This window comes from Glycine soja, chromosome 13 (genome assembly GCF_004193775.1).
Source record: "Glycine soja cultivar W05 chromosome 13, ASM419377v2, whole genome shotgun sequence".
NCBI classification, from domain to species: Eukaryota; Viridiplantae; Streptophyta; class Magnoliopsida; order Fabales; family Fabaceae; genus Glycine; species Glycine soja.
Window position 1 is genome coordinate 31023864 of NC_041014.1, and position 20329 is coordinate 31044192.

Genomic DNA, 20329 nt, shown 5'->3' on the forward strand with positions numbered 1-20329 from the left:
TTAATGAGGACAATTTTTCGCACTAAATTGTTTTTTTTTTTTACTTATACACGCGTAATAAAAAAATTGCTCCTATAAAAATAATAAGTATTGTTCCTATAGGATTTTTTTAAAAAAATAAAACTTATATATATATATATAATTGATACTAAAATTATTATTTCATCTTTTTAATTTTTATCTTTAATTATTATTTCAGTCTTCCAATTAATTTTTAGGTTCAATTAGTTTTTTTTAAATGAAAAAATTAAATTCATTTTAAAAAATAAAAAATATAATTAAATTTTTTAAAAATAAATAAACTAAACTTAACCTATTGTATATAAATTAAGGAATCAAATTAAATATTTTTAAAATAAAATGACTAAATTGAACCTAAGAAAATCAGAGAGCCAAAATAATAACCTCCAATTACTCTATAGACATTCAACATAAAGCAATGATTCATTTACTAACTTACATTATATATTTTCATTTGAGTGATTTAATCCTAATTTCCAAATAGAACAAAAAATAAATAAAGAGAGTTTATCATTTAAGATGTTTCTCTACAATTAATTTTGTGAAGAATAGAATGTGATCACATAAAAGAAGATGAATGGTTGAACAATTGTTTGGTTATATATATAATTAGATATTTTTTTATAATATTAACATTGAAATAATCAGAGAACATTCTCAATAAAAATTCATAAAAGACAATTATAATTTATAAAAATTTAAATATTTTAAATTATATTTTTTCATAACATTATACATTTTGCAAAATCTTATTATATTTCTATTTTGTAAAAATATTATAAACTATTTATTGTCTTCATCAAGATTTTTTTTTTGGATCCGTCAGTATCTAAAGTTACTGGTTAACAAGACTGTTTTGGAATTCACATATTTTAGCAAGACCCATTATAACTTCCATTTTTACTTTTAATTTTTATTTATTATTTTAAAACATTAAAATATTCCTAGGAATATTAAAAATTAATCGAATACATTTTTATACATGCCAATGAATAACATTTTCAACTATAATATTCTCGGTAATGGGATTTCCAAATATGTAAAATAATTTCATGGAACAAACATCCGCTTATTCTTATAGCATTATCATATTTTTTTACATTTATCTTTTCGTGTTTTTTTTATCATTATTATCACTTTTTTTTCTTTTTAAAAAATTGTTATACAAATTTATCATAGAAATAAAATTATTCTTTTTGTAAAAAAAAACGTATCAATACACCTATTAAAATGTACATTTTAGTTCAACGGAAAAATGTGCATTTTTATTACTACGTAATAAATAAAATATATTAAGAATCAAGACATTGTGTAAAACTTTAACTGATTGGTTATTAAATAAATTATATTGACAAATTCGTGATTTTAATAAATTTTAATTATAAATAAAACACTCTTGATCTTTGGATAAATTTTAGTGTTATTTTTTAAAATAAAATTTGAATAAATGTTATTTTGAATTGATTTGTAAACGTGTAAACTAATAATAATTTAGTATTTGAATATGAATGAAACATAAATATCATCCCCGGTTAACATCAAATCTAATGACGACGAGTAGATAATATCATGTACTCTAAGTTTTATGTACTTTGGTGAATAAGTGTTTAGTATATAATTGTAATTAGAAAATAAAAACAAACTGTTTTACACAAATTACAAGTTATTAAAATAAGTTATAGTAAAATTATAAATTTTAGTAATATAAGTCGAAATACTAAATTACTCCGACGCATTCAAAACTTAGAAGGAAAGTTCAACATCCAACAAACTTTAGTATGTTGATGTAATTTAGTAGCAGTACAAAATTATGCCACGTGGACAATTAAATAGCGAGGTCGACATGACACGTAGTGGTTGAAAAACAATGCTATTTATAGTATCTGTCGTTTCCACAAACTCCAATGTCATAAGCTGAAGCAGTGAGCTCTTAATTTCATTCCAACGACTACTTGCTTCCTCATTTATTAATTATTTCCTATGCTTCACGGCACCATCACGGACAAAAAGTTATTTATAGATTATTTCAATTTGATTAGTTAAATACCCTATCAAACTTGCTTTATTTAAATCAGTTAATGTCAAGCTTTACAAATTCTATAAGTTATTTCCAATATTATTTTTTTAGAGAATTTTCAAAAAACTAATATAAATTCAATTATAATTTTTTTTAATTTGTTATGATATTTTTATATTTTTAATAACTGATATCTCTCGTGCTATCTTTATTATGACTAATTCAAGTAGTATCAAGAGTATGTTAGAAAATTCAATACCAAGATTTCCCATGGCATAGTGCCTGCCCGTGGTCCATGGATGTTTAACCTTAAATTAAATTCTATTAGGTATATCAAGTATCAGTAACTGTCACTACTACTCTCTTCTCTAAACGAACATTTTTAGTGATTTTTAAAAATAAAAATGTACTTAGTTGATAAGAAATTGACTCTATTCATATCTTACAAGAAAGTAAATTTAATTTTTATTACTTACATAAAAACTTTGATAATTATGAATAATTTATAAGTATTTTTATTAAGTGTTTTCTGAATTTTAAGGCTTGTCTTAGCCCTAAAGGATAATCATCATCTAACTCCTCTGAACTTTATATTATAAAAAATAAATTATAGTTGAAGTTGTAGTGAGAAAAATAAAATAAAGTAACGGCGTCTAAGTACCGTCCAATGTTGGAGCAGCACCTCCTGGCAATAAATAGAGAAGACCAGGCAATACATTTCCCACACACAGAGCTGTTCTCATATTTTGGAGAATCCGAAAAACACGTTAAAGAAAGTCCCATTCCCACTACCGAAGCAAATTAAGAAGATGAAGCAGCAGAGAGTGGAGTTTATGGGCCTGGGCCTTTTGGTGGTGATGATGGCATGTGGGTCGGCGAGTGGTGCGGATGATTTGGCAACCAAGTGTTCAGCGGTGATTCAGAAGGTAATACCGTGTTTGGATTTCGCGAAGGGGAAGGAAGAAACGCCGAAAAAGCAATGTTGCGACGCAGCAACGTCCATAAAGGAGAGCAACCCAGAGTGCCTCTGCTACATCATTGAAGAGACCCACAAGGGTAGCCCACAGGTTAAAAGCTTGGGCATTCAAGAGGCCAAGCTGCTTCAGCTCCCTTCTGTTTGTAACGTCAAAAACGCCAGCATCACCAACTGTCCTAGTAAGTACTCCCCACTATTAACCACGTTAGGGACAATACATACTATCGTTTTTCAATTATTCTTTCGTCTAATTTGCTTTTTACAACTACATGTACATCTAAACTTTTACTTTACTCATTTTTTGTAAACGTACAAATAACACAGTTTTTTCTCTTTTCTACTTTTCCCCAAATTTCAGATCTCTCTCCTTCTATCCAAACACACTATTATTAGCTGACATCCATGTTATTATATATGTTATCTTATCGATACATCTCTTAATAACAAGGTTTTATATTTCTCAGGTTCTTACCATTCATCTTATTACTTGTATTTCTAAAACTTTATTTTTTAAGAGGACAACCACCCCTGCTTATACTTTTCCTTGATAAAATTTTAAAATAATACTAATATTTTATCCTCTCATCAGTCATCTTTGTATTTTGGCATCATGAAAGATCTCATTTACTGCAACTCTGTCTATTGATGTTTTTTTTTCCTTCTCTTTTCTTATTGTATCTTTTTTCTCTCTTTTTTTTCGTTGTATTTCGTTTTTCAGTTCTAAAATATCTACACTCGAGAAAAGTAAACCAAAAATATTTTTAAATGAAAATAATCGAAAGCCCAGTTGGTTAATTTTATTTATTTTTACCTGATTCACATTTTTGGTTTGTTCTAAAAAATTATACTATCGTCTAGTAAAGTAAAAGAGAAAATTTAAGTATACTAGTATTTATTTTTACCTTTTTTTTTATTACTCTCGAATCAAATCAAAGTTTTGTTAATTAGTGCCGACCTCGGATGTTAGTTTTGTGTGTGTGAGTTTTTTTAAGGTTTTGTTCTAATTTTGTTGAGGATAATGACTCATATGTTAATTTTTTTTTGGGGGGGGGGAGTACTATTAAGGTGAAGCTCTAGCTTTGGTGAGAAATTTGTCCTTTAGGTAATTTTGGAATACTCGTGACTCAAAACCAAAGTTCTACTATTAATTAGTGTGTGGACCTTTTATGTTAATTTAATTTTGCGTGTTTCTCAGTGCACGAGTTGTTAAGGAAGTTCTAATTTTGATTGTAAATTTGTTGTATAGTAAATTTTGGAAGCTCGTGATTTAATTTTTTTTTACTAAATTTGGACATCTCATTATAGAACAGAACAAAGTAAAATCACGATGCTTAATAGTAATTACTACTGCTTTTTTTTACTGGCCATAATTATTACTGCTTTAGATCTTCACTTCTCATTCTCTCCCATTTTTTCTGTCTCTTGTTAAGTTTTTCAACAAATTGTATTGAACTTTGCAATTTTAATACTATCAAATACATGTAAATACAAAACATCTAAAAACACTAATAAAAATTAATAACGATCCGCATATGTGATAGTAATTTATGTTTTTTAAAGTGTTTGAGGGTTTGAATCCTAATTAATCATATGAAATAAATTATATTAAGAAAAAAATACCTTATTTATATTTATGATTTCCAACCAAAATTAATCACCACTTTATCAATATCAAGATAAAATTAAAAACAGTGATTATAAGGAGGTTACACATCATCTAGATTAGGTAGGAGGACAAAATTACTTGCAGACCTCTCATCTAGATTGGTTAGGAGGGTGTTAACATTACTTTCAATAAGATTGCGCACATTAACTAGAATCTGATTCTTGTCATTAATTAAATTGATATGTGACCCAAGGGCAATCCAAAGAGCTGAACTGTCTACATATTTATTACTACTAGATTAGTTTTTAAACCGACGAATTTTAACTTTGTCACGTTCACCACTTGGAAGTGTAACAGTCTATATTCATAGGTCATAATTGTCGATACTTTCTTAGGTGAAGAATTGAACTAGTATATTGCCATTAATATATTATTCTGAGACTCGAATTCGTACTAGCCAGTTGTTATGTAGGAGCTTTTAAGTGTTTGATGGAACAGAAATGGAAACATGGGTTGACAATAGTTATTGTTTGGTTGGTTAATAAATTTGGTCACAGGTCGTCAACCACTAATGTCTATCTCAAATTTTCTTAGCCCATGATGGATTAATTTCCCTTAAATTAATAAATACTAATACTATGAATTATTTGAATATTGACAGAGCTTTTGGGTCTATCTCCAAGTTCCCCTGATGCTGCTATCTTCACATCAAATTCTTCGAAGACAACTCCTTCTGCACCTGCAACCTCAAACTCACAAACTACGACCCCCCAGAGCCAAAACGCATCGTATGGAAGCATGGTTCAACCCAGTAGTACCGTTACCTATGCGATTGTGATGGCTTTGGCCATTGTTCTAATTGCTCTTCCAACCGAAATTGTGAGCATTTACACATGATGATGATGATGATGATGCGGCATTGTTGAATGAATGCTTCTTCATCTACTTACCTCCTGCAGTGATGAAGACAGAGAGTAGTAGACAGTTGGGGTTGTTTCCTGCTTTTGTTATGCATAGGACTTCTTCGCAGCTTTGAATTAAATGAATTGAATTGGTTTGCATTTGTGGCCTGTGATGGTTTCTCGAATTTTGGGACCTCGCTGTAATGTTTGGCTTTATTGTGGACTTGTTTCTTTTCTGCTTCCCACAATTAATATTAACCGATAGTTGGTGAAAGTTGAGAGACTTAATAATGCTATGAATTATTTTATTTAATTTAATAGTTTAAGACTTGATTGATTTCACTTTCAATACTTTTATAGTACTACTGGAGTGTATAGTTTAATGAATAAAATTCAGCAAAAAAAGAAAAGGTTAAGGAATAAAGTAAAGAAAAGAAAAAACATGAAAATGAAAATTCCTTTTTAAAATTGTTTAATAGAGAAGATAATGAAAAATGAGAGAGAATAAAACCATATAAATATCTCTAACAAAGAAAAAATATGAAAAAAAATTGTTATTATATTTAACAGAAAAAAATTATTTAATTTGATGCATAGTCTATGTAAAAAATTGTAAATGCTTAACTAATTATAAGGTTGTCTTCAGGGTGAAGGAAAAAAATGAAAAAATTATAGATTTGAATTCCTTTATTGAGAAAAATCTAACAATTAATATTAGCTGATAAAGAAAATTAAAAAACATACTATATGCACGATTCACATGGTCTTCTATGTTTTGCGAGATTTTAAGATCAATTTGTTTAACATGTGGTTTAAACAGATTTACTCATGGGCTAACGAGCCTAATCATATATATATATATATATATAAATAATTTGTGCTTGAAGTAATTTTAGGTTTTTTAACCATCTTTTACTTTTTTCTCGTATAGTTGTGCTCATGTGAGGCTAAATATCATAATTACGTTTAAGGATACTTGTTTCCAATGTTAAAATAAAGTTGATTCCAAAAATATAAAAGGTAGAAGAACATACAAATGTTTAGCTATAAAAATCACAATAAAATTATACTTTTATTATTTTATTTTATTTTCCATCTGAATTATTCGCACTTATTGTATGAGTATTTTTCAAATTCCCCAATCTCATGAGGATGAATTGTAGGATATGATGAATTCTTATTGGTGGGAAAATAGTAGTAGAGAGTCAAAAGACATAAATTGGTTGAAATGGGATAGACTGTGTGAGTTGAAGGAGGATGGTGGAATGGGGTTCTAAAATGTATTTGTCTTAAATCTTGCCATGTAAAGCAAGTAGGGATGGAGTATTGCAACTATGGGGGTTCATTGTCCTTCGATTTGTCCTCTATGTGAGCTTAATGAGAAGTCTACTTTTCACATGTTTTTCATGTCCTATCAATGAAGGGTGTTGGGAGCACGTGGACATGAAGGAAGCTATTAAGGCTTGTTCTAATCAGGCAGAGTCTAGCCAACATATGTTTTTTTTTTGTCTCAGTTGAGTTTGGACAAACGCAAATACTTGAGTATGTTGTTGTGGAGTCTTTGGATAAGTTGTGGGAGAAGATAAATATATCAAATTTTGGCGTTGTTAAATTAGAAGATGAGTTCTTTTAAGGGTGGGCCAAAGCTAAATTAAAACCCAACTTTTTGAGTGAGGAAATTGGCCAACCTTTCATTGACAAGTGCTCTCCACCAATGGGTCACATTAAGTGCAACATTAATGTTGGGTTTTTCCACGAAATAGGGGCAAGCAAGGTGTTGTGTGTGTGATCATGATGGCGTAGTTGGTATTGAGTGTATGGATTAGAGAGCACCAATCATGGACAACAATGAAGGGAAAGTTTGGGCATTGATAACGGCTATGAAGTTTGTCATCTCTCTTGGCCTGCAACATGTGAAGTTCGAAGTTGATTGCAAAATTGTGGTGGATAAAATTATCAAGCGCACTAGTGATGCTTATGAGTTTGGTGATTTGATTCATAATTGTATTTGGTTGTTTTAACAAAATCCAACATTTTCTATTGGGTTTGTAAAGAGTTAGTGGGGTTGCCCATGACCTAATTAGGGTAACGTCATTCTTTCATAGTCTCTATAGTTTCTATCTTCTTATCCCTTGTATTGAACAATTGATTAGAAATAAAATGGGATGAGTATGTTTTCGTCAATATATATATATATATATATAGACACACACATATACATTATAAAAGTAAACTTCATTTGAACTAATACCAGGCATTGATCAAAAGTTACAATTAATAATAGTCATCGATTATGTTAAGTACACTTGGACTAACATCAACCATTGATCGAAAGTTGTAACTAACAATAGTCGTTGATTGAATTTCATCATAATTAACAATTGTGAATGATTTAATTAATCTCATTAATGCTATTTAAATTGATTTATAATATTTTATTTAATCATTAATTAAGGATAAAATTTAAGAGATATATATACACTCACAATTCTGTTTTTCATAACTATTATTACGACTATGTGCTATAAAACTATACTCAAATCTTTAACATTTTAAAGTTGACTTAAATATGTTGGAGATTCTTTAAGTATATTTGAGTTTCACAACTGACCCCTAGAATTCTTTTGCTTCTCGTTAGGTCCTTGAAACTTCAAAAGTTTTGTAGGAGATTTTTGTCATTAGTCTCCGTCCAAAACATGATGATGTGTCTTTTAGTTAGACACGTTAATGATACATGTGTGAAGTCACGTCAAAAGTATCAATGACATGATGTGCCACCTATATTTTTTTGTTATTTTTATATTTAATTTAAGTTAATAAACTATTTTATTAGAAAAAAAAGAAAATAAAGTTAAAGTGACAGATCATATCATTTTCAAAAAAGCTTCTCACACGAGAGTTGGGTTTGGAATTAGGTATAAGAGTAAGAATGAGGAAGGGTAGGTGGATTTGCATTTTGCAAAAGGCGATTTCCAAGACTGTCTTGAAGGCATAATTCAATTGTGGCTCCAATCAAGGGCGTAGTGGTGAAGGAGCCAGAGTGGATGGTGGCAGCGGTGACAGCGACATTGGAGAAGCATAACGAGAATCTAAGCGTGAATTTAAGCAGCGAGGGTAGTTTGGAGGATGATGATTCAATGGAGAGTCATAATCTTCAATGGGCGTAGAGGAAAGCAGGGGAGGATCGTGTTCATGTTGTGGTGTTTGAGGAACATAGTTGGGTTTTCGTGGGGATCTATGATGGTTTTAGTGGAACTGATGCACTTAATTACCTTCTCTCCAATCTCTACATCCCAATGCATAAGGAGCTTAAAGGGTTGCTATGAGATGATAGGTCTACACCAGAAAATTTGATGATAAAGGAGGACATGTTGCGAGATGTTACGATCATTGATGAAGATGATGTTTGTTCTCAATGTCAAACCAACTCATCTGTCGTGCGAAGCTTTCAAGCCACCATGAAAGGCTTTGTAGTCACTGCGTCAGCGAACAACAAGTGCATGTTCATATATAGGTTTTTTAAGTGGGCATTCTTGATGTATTTTTTTTTTCTTATTCAATTATTGTTCATTATTATATTTTTCCCCTTTTAGTCTTAATAGCTTGTGATAGCTACGGTGATTCGTGGATTTAATTTGGGGTGCATGTTAATCGTTGCCTGTTGGTGTGGATTTGATTTTGAGGAAAAAAATTCCAGCAAAAATATTGAAATTGCTTATTGGTTGTTGTTATTTGAATAATTTTTTTTTAAGAATTGAAAGAGCATATCTGGGTTTTAATTGTTGGATGAGCACGGTATTTAATCGTTGGTGTCCCTTTTTCAAATCTTGTTTTAATTATGAAAAATATTCACTAGGTGATTTTGAAATGAAGGGAGAACACTATCGATTGGTAATGGAGGAGTACGGTAGTCATGGTTGACATGACTCTGTATGTGTATTGCTGATGTGTTCAACTAACATATGCATCATCACCTTTTGTATAGAGATTAACGGTGAAGATCTCACACACAAAACTTTTGAAGTTTTAGGGACACAACGACAAAAAAATTTATTAGGCATAGTGAAATTTGGATATATTTTAGGGATCTCTAACATATTTAAGCCTTTAAAGTTTGATTAATATTTATTTTATATTTTTATCTTTTTATATATAATTTATAAAAAAATATTTTATTTATTTTATTTTATAATGATAACCTCATGAAAAAAATGACAATCAATATGCTTAATTTTTAAAAAAATACAAATAATTCTTAAAAATTTTATTTACAATGAATTATCTATAATTAGTTATTAATTGATAATTTTTAAATATTTAAATAAGCCCATGCAACACACACGTTTATAAAAAATTATTAAGTAATTATTAATTTATGTTTATTATTTTTCTTTTGAATTTATACATTTCATATAGGTATTACATCATTGTTATTATTTGGAGTAAAAATAAATTAAGATAAATTTTAATAGACTTAATATTTTAAAGATAATATGATAATATTTGCTCAATTAAAAATACAATTAATCTTTTACTAAATTTTAGTATAATTATATTTAATATGATATTAAATATTTTAAACATGACAAGTTTATTTATTTGCATAGCCGAACCTTACTATTATTTGTCATTAATATTTATTTCATTTAACTAATCATGTTTGCGTGCAAATAAAAAATGCAAAGAGGTTGAAATCATGATTATCTCCTTGGTAAAAAAAAATGCACAAAACAAGGAATATAAAGCTTGCATGCATTTTAGTCCTATAAAATGATTATGTTTTGATTTTAGTTCTTACAAAAAAATTCTTTTTTTTTATTCTTTTAAACTTTAAAATTATTGATTTTAGTTCTATAGAATCAACATAATTTGATTTTGGTTTCAATAAAATATTTTTGTTTGGGTTTAATGGCTCCAAAATTTAAAATTACTATTTTGGTTCCCCTAATCTAAAGTTTTTTTTTTTAACAAAACCTAAACCTTTAATTTTAAGGTAGATAAATAACATTTTAAGAATCTAGATTTTTTTTAAGGTATTACATATTGGCATTATACCATAGACACCAGTGAATGAAAACCAATATCTTTTTATATAAAAACTGAAATTAAAATTTGATAGTAATTTATAAAAATTTAAAGTATATTTAAGTCAAAATATATAAAAAAGTATGGGAATAATACTGTAAATTAAGTAATCGAATCCTATTGATTAATTTGTTAAAATTAATGTTAAATAATTTAGATATTATTCAATCTGAGATAATTTTTTCTGCCGAAAAATCCAAACCTGTTCATCATCAAATAACTCGGTGACCTGGGCTAAAATCAATGTACCAAACCTGATGGGTCAAATGCTACATACGAAACAAAACGACGTAACACAGGCAAAAGTGCAAAACTCCTTGTGCCCAGTAGTGTTCCTATTCGTTCATACAACGAAGAAGAAGCTAAACGATGTCGTTTATGCGAGGGGATTTTCTTTCTCGAACGAGGAAGCTCGTGAAGGGTTTGGCTAAGGCGCAACCCGCGTGGCTCAAAGCCATGGAACAGTTTATCCCCTAATTTCTGATTCACTCTCTTCAATCTTCGCCTTTGCATTTTTCTTTTTCCATTTGAGAATCCCCCATCTGGGTTTTTATCACTTACGCCCCTTTTGCCAAAATGTGGTGCCATTCTTCGGTTTCTTAATTTCACTTCTGAAAATTCATTTTTTTTGTTATTTATTTTTCCTGAATCCAATTAAGTGTTATGGTGTCTGTGATGTTCAATTTTCAAGTATTGGACTATACTTCACTTTCTGAGTTTGATGGTTTTAGGAATGTTTGGGATTCAGTGATTCACTGAATTTTTATTTTGAATGTTTATTTGAGCATGGCGATGATCCTTTTTTGTTTTTGTTTTGAAAATTTGTGTAATGTTTTATTTTACTTAATGGTTATGGTGATTGTGATGTTCAGTTTTCAAGTCTTGGTCTAGACTTCACTTGCTGAGTTTAATGATTTTGGGAATTTTCGGGATTCACTGAATTTTTATTCTGAATGTTTACTTGATCATGGTGATGAAACTTCGATTTTTTTTTGGAAAATTGTGTAATGTTTTGTTTTTTTACTCTGTTTATCAGGGCACCACCTGCAAAGTTTCCTCGATCTGCAGGGAAAATTCCGACCATCACTCTTCCTGAGGATGTTTATGTGAAGAAGTTTTATAAGAAATATCCGGAATCTAAATCCCATGACGCCATAAAGTATTTCCCTTTGTTCCATTTGGAATGTTTGAGCATCTAGTTCTGGTTTCTGCATTGCCGTATGATGTGTGTTATCTTGTTATGTGTCTGGTCTCCTTGTTGTAATATGACGTGGCCACGAGAGAAAATTGTAGGCGAGGTTCTAAATTTAGGTTCTTGAATGAGGGAAATCATAATGTCATGCCTATTTGGTTTAGGTAAATGTTTTAATTACCAAAATGTCATTTTATTTTTTTACTTTGTTTCCTGTTTTAAAAATCTTTATACGAAAGTTTTGCCACTATTATTGGAGTTTGACAAACCTTAAACCATCAACTATGAATTTCTCACCGTAAAATATGGTATAATTTGTTTTCACTGTCTTTATACCGATTTCATCAAGATCGAGTTTCCAGTGTAAACAATTATATTGTTGGTTGAAGATTTCGAATGTTATCTCACGTGCAGCAAAGTGAGTATAACTTAGTCTTCTCCAAAATATTTAGAAGCATGGCTTCCTGAGGAAATTCGCAATGGTAGGATCATTCAAAGTTTTTAAAAGAATTTTCTTTGTTGGTCTAATTGTATAAAAGAAAATTAATCAATCTAAATATCTCATTCGCCGGGAAAAATGCTAAGAAAATATCAAGTAGCAGAAAATAAGAAAATGTTAAAAAATGCATTATCATAAAAACGTTTTCAAATTAACTTCCGGTCTATACTCACTTGCAAGATTGATTCCATTTGGATTATAACATATTCCCCTCCTAGCAATAATTTTTTTGGAGATATTATCAGCAGGTTCTAAATTAAAGGCAAATTTATGTCAGAATAGAACTAAATAAATCAGTCATTTGGTTAGTTTATTAATTTTTTTCATCTTAATATCACTTTTGGTTCATTTAAGTTTACTTTTAGTTTTGTTTTAATATATTAAGTTTAAAAAGTTTCGTATTTAATTCTTTATGTTTTAAAAAAAATTATTTTGGAAAGCTAGATACTAGATAATAAATTTATTTTCTTGGGTATTATGAAATATAGAATCACAATATTTATTTTAGCAAATCTAAAGATGAATTTATAAATACTAATGGTAATGCAAAAAAATTAAACCTCTAGGAGAAATCTTGTAAAATAAAAAAAATATTCCACAAAATTCAACAGATTATTATTTTATGGTGTAGCATGAAATGTACAATAGAATTAAAATGAAAGACTTGATGAAAAAATGTATATCTTTTTATTGATGAGTGAAAATGAATGTAGGATGATAAAAAGATTTGAGAGTGGAAACAAAAGAAAGGAAAACTGGTTCAAAACCAATTTAACTAACCAGTTCAATTTATAACCATTTTAGTAAAGAGGATCAAACCGGTTCGGGTAATTTTTTTGGATACTCGATCCATGCACAATCCTAGTTGTGACCCTCGTGGTTAGATTGCATTTCTGGGAAGGACACACTTGCTGATTTGGACGATGAGGCATGCTGGAACTGGATGGAGGAAAAGAAATGGGGTGCAAGGAAGGGGCGGAGGGTAGGTTCCTTATTTCATAAAATCTGGTAGTGAAAATAACAATTAAATGGTGAGAATAGTAGCTCCCCCCCTCTCGTTGTTTGTCGCTGGGCCGTGTCTTGGGCCATTCTCAATTTAGACCTAAAAATACTTACATTAAAAATAGTTTTAAAATAAATGTATATGTATACTAGATTCGTGTTATTTGGGGATCGTTATTGTGTTGCTTATTCTTTTTTCCACAACCTTGAATGTTTACCGCCCCGCCGGATAAGGAGAAGGAGAAGGAGGATCTGCGTCGCAGGCACTGTTCATCGCCATGTCTCGGGTAAAACCCCCTCTAATAATCTCATTCCTTCACTTCTAATAATTCTCTTCGATTCATCATCTTCCTTAGCTACGCTTTTGAACCCTAGCCCAATCGATCTCGGTTCAATCTGGTGTATTTAGGGTTTTGTCAATTATAAACGCTGTAATTTTGATTCCTATCCTTTTTGCTACTTTTTTTTTTTGTGGGAATCAGCTTCTTTTTGCGGATTTATGTATTTAATTTGTCATGTATAGTTCTCTTTGCTTATATGCCCAGTGAAATTGGAATCTTAGCCTTCTGATTGGTTTTGCAGGTTGATAACAGAAATTCCTCAGCCACCAAGCGTGCTAGGACTGATGGTGCGTCACGCTTTTCTTTATGTTCTTGTTTTTTTTACTTTCTGATTTTTATGCATACTTCCAACATTGTTGTTGATACTTGAAATTATTGTGCGCGCTATTTTACATTCTGCAATCAATTTATGCACTGGTGGGTGCATTCGCTAGCCTCCACACTCACCATCGTGTTACTTTTTTTGTAATTCAATGTTGTGGATGATGTGGTGTTGAACCTAAACTCAGGTGCATTTTATTTGGTTTTTGTTTGTAGGTAGTCGTAGGGAAGATGATTGGACATGCCCCAGCTGTGGCAATGTCAATTTCTCTTTCAGGACAACTTGTAACATGCGTAATTGCACTCAACCAAGGCCGGCTGATCATAATTCGGTATGATATTATATGTAATGTCATTTTTTTTTTAAAATGTGATTTTCATTTCGTTAATGATTTATGGTTAACATTTATTTGATGATTTCTTTTATCAATTTCTCTCTTTTTGCTTGTGTTTCTTATTGTGCTTTCTTTTATATTCCTATTTTCTGTTCACTCGTGTTCCATGAGTTTTTTTCCCAAATAATGGGGAGTATAGAGGGTATGGAAATCAAATGTTCATACATACATAAAGGACTGAGGTGTAGTTATATTATGCTTCCTTTAGAGCTACTTTTATCATCAAATCTCTATGTATTCATTTACTACTATCCAGAAATCTGCTGCCAAGCCTCTACAAGCTCCGCAGGGTTATTCATCCTCAGCTCCTTATTTAGGTTCTAATACCCCCTCTTCAATATATCTTGGTGTTCCACCATATGGATCTTCTCTGTTCAATGGATCATCTGTTCCTCCCTATGATGTTCCATTTTCTGGAGGATCAGCATATCACTACAATTATGGTAGTCGCCTTTCTGCTGGCAGTCCTTATAGACCATTGCATTTATCTGGACCAACACCCTACACAGGTGGACCAGTGATTGGAAATGGTATGTTCTATTCCTTTGTTTCTGTCATTCTTGTCATTGAAGTTTCTTCAATCTGGATAAATTATGCTTCATGTTTCATTTTTTATTAATAAAAGAACATGGGAAGGGAAAAATGAATAATCAATTCGAAGTTGGAACTTTCTTTTTGTATGGTAATGATTGATTTAATGATACATAACTCTTGCTTCTGTAATTTTCTGTTTTACTCTTTTTTTTTTTAGCTTTGCTCCTGTTGTAGTTAATATTTACTTTATTGATTGTGTATTCTTTACAGGTGGGATATATGGAATGCCCCAACTGTTGGATCGGTATGGCCTGGGCATCCCTATCGGACCTGGGACAATGGTACGAGACTTAAATCTAAAAGATTAAAATCAATTATTTGTAACTTCTAATTTCAGGACGAACATTTTTTTAATTACTCATTGAGTATTTCATGACAACACCTGAAGAATCTTTTGTCAAGTTATGCAGTTAATTTTGTTCACAGTAAACACAATATTATAAGCTAGATTTTTTTTCTAGTGTCAATCACAACTCACAAGTTAAAGGTCTTAACTCTTAACAATCTGCATTTATAGTTTACTCATCATAGATACCTACAGTCATATTTTATATTTTTTTTTAAAACAAATTAAGTGTAGATATATGCATATTTGCATCATCAAAGTTGGATATTATCCCTAGCAAGTTAATGAAGCTAAAGTTTTTAAATTGTATAATTTCATGAATTTTGTTGCTAAGTGGAATTTAATAGTTCTTACTTGCTTGGGCAGGGTGCTAGGCCTGGATTTTTTCACGATGACAAGTCACAGAAAAAAGGTACAGGTGTGTTATTTCTAGCTTATGTCTATTTTTGTTCAAATGGAAGTTGATGTAGATTTATTTTTGTCATCCCCTATTCCTAGCAGATGCAACTCGTGACAATGACTGGACATGTCCAAAATGTGGCAATGTCAATTTTTCATTCAGAACTGTCTGCAACATGAGAAAGTGCAACACACCCAAACCTGGATCACAGGTCTGCTGTCTTTATTTCTATTTTGCATATCGTGATTTGTGAATTTTGGTTAACTTTTTTATAATGGAAAAAATTTCATTTACTGTTTAACATTTTTTTTTAAATGTTTAACATTGTTGGATGTGAATGTCGGGCCGCAGGCCTCAAAGTCGGACAAAAATTCTAGTAAGTAGCTTCCCAGGCTCCCCCATGATACCATCTGTGATCTGTCTCATAATTCATGTCTTTTACCTAATACAAAAGCAACAGTTGGTAATTATGTTTCTTTGTTTTTATTTTTCCATTCAGAGCAAAAGATGCCTGAGGGAAGCTGGAAGTGCGAAAAGTGTAACAACATAAACTATCCTTTCAGAACCAAGTGCAACAGACAGAATTGTGGTGCTGACAAGCCGGCTGAGTCTGAAGAATCTCCTTCATCAGCTGCAGATCAAAATGATCAGGTTTGTTGTGTAAAATATTTTCATGTTGACCTTCATTCCTTGTTGCTACAGTTGTTGGTTTTCCAAGAGCAGGTTTGTAACATAATGAACATTTTCATTTGGCAATCGGTTGTGAAGTTGTCTTTTAAGTGGATTCTAAGGAAAAGCTTCAGTTTTGCTTCCCTTCATTTGGAACCTTTTATCACCCCTTTTTAATTTCCTCCGTATTTATCCGTTGCAATCTTTAATTTGCAATTATTTACTGTTCCAGTGAGTACTAGGACATGTTTGAGGGTTGAGAAGGTCCAGAGTTGTCATCAAGCATTGCTCAGTCTGGGTGTCTGACAGTCAGTCTTGTCGTCTTCTATGTTGCAGCAGTTGTCAAGTCACTCACCTTCTCAATATGTGTCAAGTTGTTGTATTAACTGAGATGGTATTTTGGTCTTTGTGGATTGTTATGACGCATGTGTCAGCCAACTTTCCTGGTATAAAGGTTATTGCATGTTCCAGTTTTAAGTTTTCTTTTGGTTCTTGACTGTCTGTGTTTAAGTATAACTCTAGATAAATAGATGCCTTAAAAGAAAGTGAAGATTCTAAGTTTTTTAGATTTATTAGGTGACATTTTAGTTTTGGGTAGTTGAAAGTGTCTTCCTAACATACCACTTTTAGGATGTGCGCATCAGCATTACAAAAGCCATTCTCTTTCGTACTGTTGCTTGTAGCTACATGGATGTTTCATGTTGTGTCATTGAATTAAAGTTGACAGTAGATTATTTAGTTGATCATGGATTTTTTTTGTTTCATTTAGATATAAGCACTTCTTGCTGATAATAGGTTTTTGGGGTAGTCTTTTTAGGGTCATTACCTTGAGTGCTAATCTTGATGTTTCTGGTATCTAACTTGTTTCCCTGCCCGTCCACCATTGACAATACCTAAAGTTCAGAGTAAAATTTCTAAATGTGGATGTCAAGTGGGTATTTGTTGTGTCCTTTATAACTCGTTTCAATAGGCAACTTAGTTGGAATTGTTCTCTGCTAGCATAGCACTTGAATTTATGAAACTAGCATCACATTAGTCGTTCTTGTATCTTTTAGCTTAGACCCCAAGAATGACTAATTTGATATGGTTTTTGTAAATTTAAAGAATAGAATACATGAAAAAATTCAATGATCAGCTGCAGATGATTTCCCGGACAAACTTTGATGTCCATAAATATTAAGTATTCACTGGAGTGCAGCTCCGTATGAATTCGGACTATAAATCTAAGATTTGGTTCACTCTAAAGTGAGTAGAATGCACTTTAGAGGATAAAGTGCATAAATCTAATAAGCAGAGGATGATTGGGAAGAGAGATGAAGTTACTTGATATTGTAGTCCGAAGAAGCTTCCAATTTGCTCTGTTCTAGGAGTGCACGTTGGACTTAACTGATAAAGGTGGGCTTTCTTGACTAACAATTTGGGAGAAAGATTGTTATTCAGCACGAAAAATTAAGTGATTGGGCATTAATAATTAATGTATCGAAGTTAAGGTTGAATTGTTTGGGTACTATTTGAGTTTGATTCTTGCGAAAATAATTCTTAGTTAGATTTTATTTCCCTTCAGATGAATTCTGAATTAGCTAGAGTCTCTCTATCCTAGTGAAATGGAGGATTAAGAAGAAAAAAAATAAATGCCCAAAAAAATGTGCAAATCATCTGCTGAGTTGTTATTTTTAAAAAATTATATTAAAAAAACTGGGTTTTTTATATGAAAAAATTCATTTGTGTGATTAGTAGGAAATTAGCTTTTTTACTAATCAGCATTTCTCTTTACTAAAAAATAATTAAAAGTTATATATATAGGTATAAGTTAAATGAAGGAAATATTAAAAGGTAATTTAATTATTAATTATAAAGTATTGTAAATACAATTCTTTAAAATTATGTATATATTTCAAATAGAATAATAAATATCAATATTATATGGGTATCAGTAGTGTTGAGAAACATCTTCAAATTATTTAAGTAATTTTCTATGTTTAGATCCGGCTGTCATCCTTTATCACAAGATCAAAACATCACTGTTGACTGATACTGGGCATGTAACACTCCTCAATACTACATCTTCCTCATCAAAAATCAAATTTTGGAACTTACTAAATCTCATTAATTAGAAAGATGTAACGCCTATGGGACTATGGGTCATTGGCTCATGGCAATACAGAATCCGATTATAGTTAATTTTATATATGGTAACATGTGTACTATGGTTTGAAATTACATATTATAATTCAGTTATGGGTTACATAATTTCATGCAGAGAAAAATGCTAATACACTGTCAGTGTAAAGAGACTTTACACGTGCAATTAATCACAGTTCTTCAAATTGCCATGTCATTTAGTAGTGTTTTAATTAAATAAAACTTAATTAAAAACAGTAAAAAAAAACCAACACTGCTTTTCAGTCTCTCAACGCTGCAGCCTGCAGTTGCCTCTGCCCTTCCTTAGATGTCTCCTAATTCGCATGACTAATACATTTCCGAATTCAGAATATTCCTGCATAATTAATCTTGCTACCCGTTGGCAAAATCTTCACAAGACTTGAATTTGAACTCCATTTACAGAAATGTCAATAACTTCAAAATGGATCGCTTATTGTAACAGCAAAAGATTTTTCTAATTGTTACTTTCCCTCTGCATAAAAGAATTGATCTCCCACTTTTAAACTTCCAGATTATGTCTACAAACATATTTGTCCACCACCTGCTTATTATTATTTCCCACAGAATATGACGAGAATGGGTTTTGGAGATAGAGGTGCCGATGTAACTAGAGAAGGTGCAACACTAGAGAACGACGAATGTGAAGAGCAACGTAACAGAACATGGTGTTCTTACGATTTTCAATTAATTTTTACGCTCTTGGAGGCCTTTGAGAAGGTGCCTTCGATTCAATTTTTGTTTTCATTCCGTTGGTGGCCTTATGATGGCGGAGGTAGCACATTGCAAAACTCAGAACGTGCATCGGACGTGATACCAGTGTTGTGTTTACCTTTTATATTTATTCAAATAAAACACTACTAAATGATGTGGCAATTTGTAGAACAGTGATTGGTTGCATGGGTAAAGTTTCTTCACATTGACAGTCGATGAAATTTTTTCTCTTTTATGTATATAACAAGAACTCAAGAAAAAAAAAACTTTTATTTCTATTAACATTGTATCTAATAATACAAGTTGAATTATTCTCTTAAGTTCTCATACTTTATCAAATTTTAGTTAGGTTTTTAATTGAATCTTTGATTTTTTTTTTTCAATTGGTTCTCACCTCTAGTTGTGGTTATTAGAGTTATAAAAATTGACTCTTAGCATCTAATTAGAGATGGGAATAGTGGATTGATATTTTTGAAGTGCGTTGTAACTTGTAAGTATAACTGAGTCAATTTTGAAGATTTCTAATGTTAATTTTACGAAGGACAATCAGACGAAAAGATTCAATTGAAACAAAAGTTCCAGCACTTAATTAAAACAAAAAATGAATAACCTAATAAAAAAATTGGTGACATTATGAGGACCCACGGATCAACTTAACCAATAAGATTATGCTTCAATATTTATGAAGATAGAAAATAGAAACATCAGAAGCTTCCAAACTCCAGAAACGAATGACATAGGATGCGTTTTTAACAGCCTAAATTTTACAAGTTTTTATTTATTTATTTACTACAATTGTCTGCAAGCTACTCTCTTCGTCCCAAAGTTACTTGTTTTAAGTTATTTCATGAAGATCATTTAAAACTAATAAATAGAAGAAAAAAATAATTTTACAAAATTATCCTTATTAAATAAATGAAAAAGAATAATATTAACATTTATCAGAGATATTAATGAAAAAGAATAATTAATTTATATTAAAAAATCAAATGCAATATTTGTTTTGGGATGTGAGTAAATAGTATTATGAAGTAGGGAGATGTGCGTAACATAGGTAAGAAGCTAAGGTATAAAAAACTGTTGCTGGTG

The 20329-nt window shown here is 30.8% G+C and overlaps 3 protein-coding genes across 6 annotated transcripts; all 3 read left to right on the plus strand.

Annotated features, from left to right (window-relative positions):
- The first annotated feature begins 2677 nt into the window (after window positions 1-2677).
- On the plus strand, window positions 2678-5859 carry LOC114382787 (non-specific lipid transfer protein GPI-anchored 1-like). Its single transcript, XM_028342402.1, has 2 exons — window positions 2678-3193; window positions 5282-5859. The coding sequence occupies exons 1-2, from the start codon at window positions 2848-2850 to the stop codon at window positions 5515-5517; spliced, it is 582 nt and encodes a 193-aa protein (XP_028198203.1). The 5' UTR covers window positions 2678-2847; the 3' UTR covers window positions 5518-5859.
- Window positions 5860-10814: 4955 nt separating this feature from the next.
- LOC114381866 lies at window positions 10815-12049 on the plus strand. The gene is made up of 2 exons (XM_028341090.1): window positions 10815-11071; window positions 11644-12049. Exons 1-2 carry the CDS (start codon window positions 10977-10979, stop codon window positions 11804-11806), a joined length of 258 nt encoding a protein of 85 aa, XP_028196891.1. The 5' UTR covers window positions 10815-10976; the 3' UTR covers window positions 11807-12049.
- Window positions 12050-13439: 1390 nt separating this feature from the next.
- Window positions 13440-19461, plus strand: LOC114382595 (ranBP2-type zinc finger protein At1g67325-like). 4 transcript variants are annotated; one of them, XM_028342127.1, is made up of 10 exons: window positions 13440-13587; window positions 13883-13928; window positions 14179-14294; window positions 14614-14887; window positions 15162-15232; window positions 15664-15715; window positions 15799-15908; window positions 16049-16073; window positions 16197-16348; window positions 19094-19461. In XM_028342127.1, exons 1-10 carry the CDS (start codon window positions 13579-13581, stop codon window positions 19388-19390), a joined length of 1152 nt encoding a protein of 383 aa, XP_028197928.1. In that variant the 5' UTR covers window positions 13440-13578; the 3' UTR covers window positions 19391-19461. The 4 variants fall into 4 exon arrangements, with proteins under 4 accessions (XP_028197928.1, XP_028197929.1, XP_028197930.1 ...); XM_028342128.1 differs by having other exon boundaries at window positions 15664-15709; XM_028342129.1 differs by lacking the exon at window positions 19094-19461 and adding an exon at window positions 16599-17033.
- Window positions 19462-20329: the final 868 nt, after the last annotated feature.